Source organism: Bidens hawaiensis, unplaced genomic scaffold (genome assembly GCF_021521415.1).
Source record: "Bidens hawaiensis isolate Kalapana, Puna unplaced genomic scaffold, B.hawaiensis_p1.1 tig00029865_1, whole genome shotgun sequence".
NCBI lineage: Eukaryota > Viridiplantae > Streptophyta > Magnoliopsida > Asterales > Asteraceae > Bidens > Bidens hawaiensis.
In genome coordinates this window covers 115,699-120,021 of record NW_027494949.1, presented here as the reverse complement: position 1 = coordinate 120,021, position 4,323 = coordinate 115,699, and the positions used below count along the sequence as shown (strand labels likewise).

General features: G+C 37.7%; 1 protein-coding gene across 1 annotated transcript; it reads left to right on the top strand.

Annotated features, from left to right (window-relative positions):
- The first annotated feature begins 1,368 nt into the window (after window positions 1-1,368).
- Window positions 1,369-1,992, top strand: LOC143579505 (putative B3 domain-containing protein At2g27410). The gene has a single exon (XM_077062795.1). The coding sequence runs from the start codon at window positions 1,369-1,371 to the stop codon at window positions 1,990-1,992; it is 624 nt and encodes a 207-aa protein (XP_076918910.1).
- The last annotated feature ends 2,331 nt before the right edge of the window (window positions 1,993-4,323 follow it).

Genomic DNA, 4,323 nt, shown 5'->3' with positions numbered 1-4,323 from the left:
AGCAGGTGTTGAGATTCGGTTTCCTCGGGATCATTCTGATCTTCATTTTCAGCAACATTAACCTGAGCCTCATCGTTGTACCAACAATCCCTATTAAGATGGCCGAATTTTTTGCAAACGTGACATTGAGGCACTTTGCTTCGATCCAAAGTACCTCTCCCACGACCAGCCCCTCTACCACGGAGGGCTCCCCGACCACGGCCTCGTCCACGAGCAGCTTTGGACAAGGACAAATCTTGGAAAGCTTGAAGGGCTTGTTCATCTTTTATCTCCGACGTTTTGGTTTCTTTCTTAGTCGGTGATCGGCTATTAATTCGTTCCTCCTGTGACTGAAGTAGACCCATTAGCTTCACGGGTGTAACTTCAGACAGATCGAACACAACTTCAATTGATGGTATAACATAGTCATACTTTGGTGATAGGCTTCTGAGAATTTTTTCAACAATTTTTTTATCAGTAACCTCTTCTCCGTAGGACCTTTGACTACCTACGTTGTCCATAACCCGGGAAAAGTAATCGCCGATAGCCTCGTCGTCTTTCATGCCCAAGTTTTCAAAATCTCGCCTGAGACTTTGAAGTTTCACCGATTGCACTTGCGAGTCACCTTGAAATTCCACCTGCAAGATCTCCCACGTGTCTTTAGCAGATTCAACAGCAGCAATACGAGAGAAGAGGTGATCATGCACCCCTTGTTGAATCAGAGACATGGCTAGTGCGTCCTTTTTTCGTGATTCCCTACGATCTTGGGAGGCATCATTGACAACGGTGACTCCAAGATACACAACATCCCACAGTTCACGGGATCGGAGGATGGTTTTCATGCGAAGGCTCCAATGTTCATAGCCTTCACCCTTAAACACAGGAATGATTGGGTTGGGGTAGGAGGTAGGAAGGACAGAGTTTTCAGCCATGGAAGTGAGGAGTGAGAGTTTGATGAATTGGATCGTAAAGAGCTGTGCTCTGATACCACAAATGTTGGTATTAGAGGCAGAATTTAAACAGTAAACACAAAATGAAAGAGCTCAACTTGTTTTTTAATAAGGATAATTTCGAGGTGTACATGAAACTGAGAATTACAAAGCTTTAAATAGGGAAAAAGTAACCATAAAAGACTCAACCACCTACTAACTTAGTGGACTATCCTGTAACCCACTAGCCTATTATTATGGACCCACTACTTTGGAAATATTCAAAGACACACACATGCAACAAGCACGTGCAACATGACTCAACAGAATTAATAAACTACTTCAGCTTCATGCACACATCTTGAGCTCCATGCAACTAAGTTTGAATCACACTTCATTAATTCTTACCTTCTAAAAATCCAAAAACTCGCGAACGCAGTGTTAAAATCCATACGTAACAATGAGTTACAACCTGGAAACACACAAGTCAAAGGAGACCGCGAAGAAAAGGAGCGTGCGGATGTTGTCAGCGTCGACAACATCCGCTAAGAAGAAACGAAAGGTGCCGAAAAAATACGTACGTATGCCCGTGGTGATTAATGAAGTAACCAAGAGGTTAAACGAGTTTGTGACGAACGAGTTGAATGGTACCGAGTTGCAACTCGTGATACAAAAAAGGTTATATTATTCGGACAGGTTACAAAGTCAAAACCGGTTGAGTATACCGGTTAAACAAATGGAGAGTGTTGAGTTCTTGACAACGGACGAGACACGGACATTGAACACTAAAGAGAACAAGATTGAGGTTTTGTTGGTGGGGCCCACGTTGAAAGTGTATAACAAGCCTATGGAGTTGACTATGTGGAATATGCAAAGTAGTGTGAACTATGTTTTGAAGAGTCATTGGTTTGAGTTTTGGTCGGAGAATAAGGCGTGTTTGAAGGAGGATTCGAAGATTCAAGTGTGGTCGTTTCGTAGAGGTCGGCAGTTGTGTTTTGCGGTCGTGTGTGTCGAGAAACCGGGTGGTGATGATCAAGGTGTTGTGGAAGTGAAGGGTGAAGATCAAGAGGATGTTGTGGCTTAGTTAAGGATGTATTATGTTTATGTTTCTTTAGTTTTGTTTGGTTTGGTTTGTTTGAATGTTTGGATTTTGTTGGTGTTTAATTTGTTAAGTATGATATAATTTGGTGATTAGTATATTTTGTTATTTGATTTAGAAAAGAGGTGATTATTAACCGAAATAAGTGAGCGAGGGCTTGTCTTTACTAAGCTCGTTTACAAACCGAGCAAAATCGAACAAAAATTTCCAAGCATTGCTTGGCTCGTTTATGCACAGAGCCAAAATTGAACAAGCATTAACCGTGCATTTTTCGATCGAGCATCGAGTGAGTTTTGAGCAAACAGGAGTGGTTGAGTATCTAACTTAGGTAATTTGTTTATGGAACTTGAGTTTTTAATTTTAGATACTAGACAATTCGGTAGTGGGCCAGGCTAGTAATTTTACAGTGTTGGACCCGTTTTAATTACATAGAAATTTAGATAGTGGGCCAATGTAATAATGTATATCCGTTAGGGCCGTTCAAACTGTTCGTCGCTCAAACTCGCTCGCTGCTTGCTCGGAAAATGCTCGCTTGTTTTTTCGCTCGATTGTAAACGAGCCGCTCTGCTCGGTTCGGTTTGCAAACGAGCCAAGCAACGAGCAAATGTCTGCTAGGTTCGGTTCGGCTCGAATATTTTAATTTGTTTTATATATAATTATATATGAACAAATATATAAATATATAGACAAAATACATAAATATAAGCTTACAATTTTTTAACCCCTTTAGATTTTTCTTATTCTGCCAATTCTATAGTTTTATTTGTCCCCTTTAAGTTTTTGGAATACTATAAGTTTGTTTACATGATCATTTTATCTCATTTCAAACTTACTTTAAATAAAAATTTACAATCTATTACATATTTGTCTATAAAGTACTAATTTATTTATAAAATATATCATTTACAACCTTTAAACTTGTTTCTTATTTAAAATTCTAAAGTGAAAAATAAATAATGCTCGAAATCGCTCGATGTTCGATCGAAAAATGCTCGATTCGATTTTGGCTCGTTTCGGTTTTCACTCGGTTCGAATTTCAGTCGTTCGGTTCGGTTGTAAACGAGCCAACCAACGAGCAAGCCTTCGCTCGGTTCGGCTAGGCTCGTGAACAACCCTAATATCCATTTATATATTATAATTATATGTAATATTAATAATAGTAATAGTAATAATTTAAAAAAAGGTCATTCGAGTACGGGCATATATATGTTTGATGAGACCTACACCTGTGAATTCGGGTCAAACGTATAAAAAGTCTTCATTAGCAAATAAAACAATATAGTGGCTTGATAGAATTTAGGGATGTTTCTTTTATATATATTTAAGATAAGATTTATGATACGATATCGATTTTACAAGTTTATGATCAAAATTTGTTTTAAAAACAAAATCGTTTCTAGTTTATTAATTTACCGGGTTATTTTAAATATATATATATATTGACATACATATTTTAGTTTTTAAAAAAAATTATTTTACCGGATTAGTTTATATTTATTGTAATCAAAATTTGTATTTTATTTTCTTTTCAAAATTCAAATAAGTTAATTAGTAACTTGAACCATATTTTAATATAAAAGTTGTTGAAATACATATTTTTTTCTTAAAAGTGAATCACATGTGAAACATAAATTTCAAGAACATGAAACTAGAGGTGCACAAATCGGGTTCAACTGGAAAACCCGAACAAGTTCGAAACCGGTTTTTTCACACCGGGTTGTAAAATGGCACCGGTTCCAATCAAGAACCGGTTCGGTTCCCAACCCGAACCGATGCCCAGATATGCTAACTTTTAAGAACCGGGTAGGGTATGAACCGGAACCGGTTTTTACGTAAAAACCGGTTCCACCGGTTTTTTTTGAAATTTAAATATCATAGCCGTTAGGAACCGGTTCCAACGGCTATATAGCCGTTTTTGACCGTTGGAACCGGTTTTTTTAACTATAAATAGGTTATTTTTTTTACTCTAAATAGCAAGGTTTGTTTGTGTACTTGTTAAACCACTTCCAAAACTATAAAACACACTCCAAACCACAATTAACCTTAAACCGACAACAAATGGCAACTAATGATGACGTTGTTATGGTGATCGAAACAACAAGATGCCCCGATGTTTGGGTTCATTATGATTTGTGTCTCATGACCGACTCACATGAGTTGGCACGTTGCAAATATTGCTCGAAGTTTCTTAAAGCAGGGTCCAACTCGACATTACGAAAACATACGAATAAGTATTGTCGAGAGAAAAGAAGTTTGGAAGCTAAAAAAACGGAAGTGGGAGAGTCGTCCGGCTCTACAACCCAAAAATAAGTATTC

Excerpts from the sequence above, each read along its gene's own strand:
- LOC143579505 (XM_077062795.1), top strand. The coding sequence starts at position 1,369 with ATGAGTTACAACCTGGAAACACACAAGTCAAAGGAGACCGCGAAGAAA.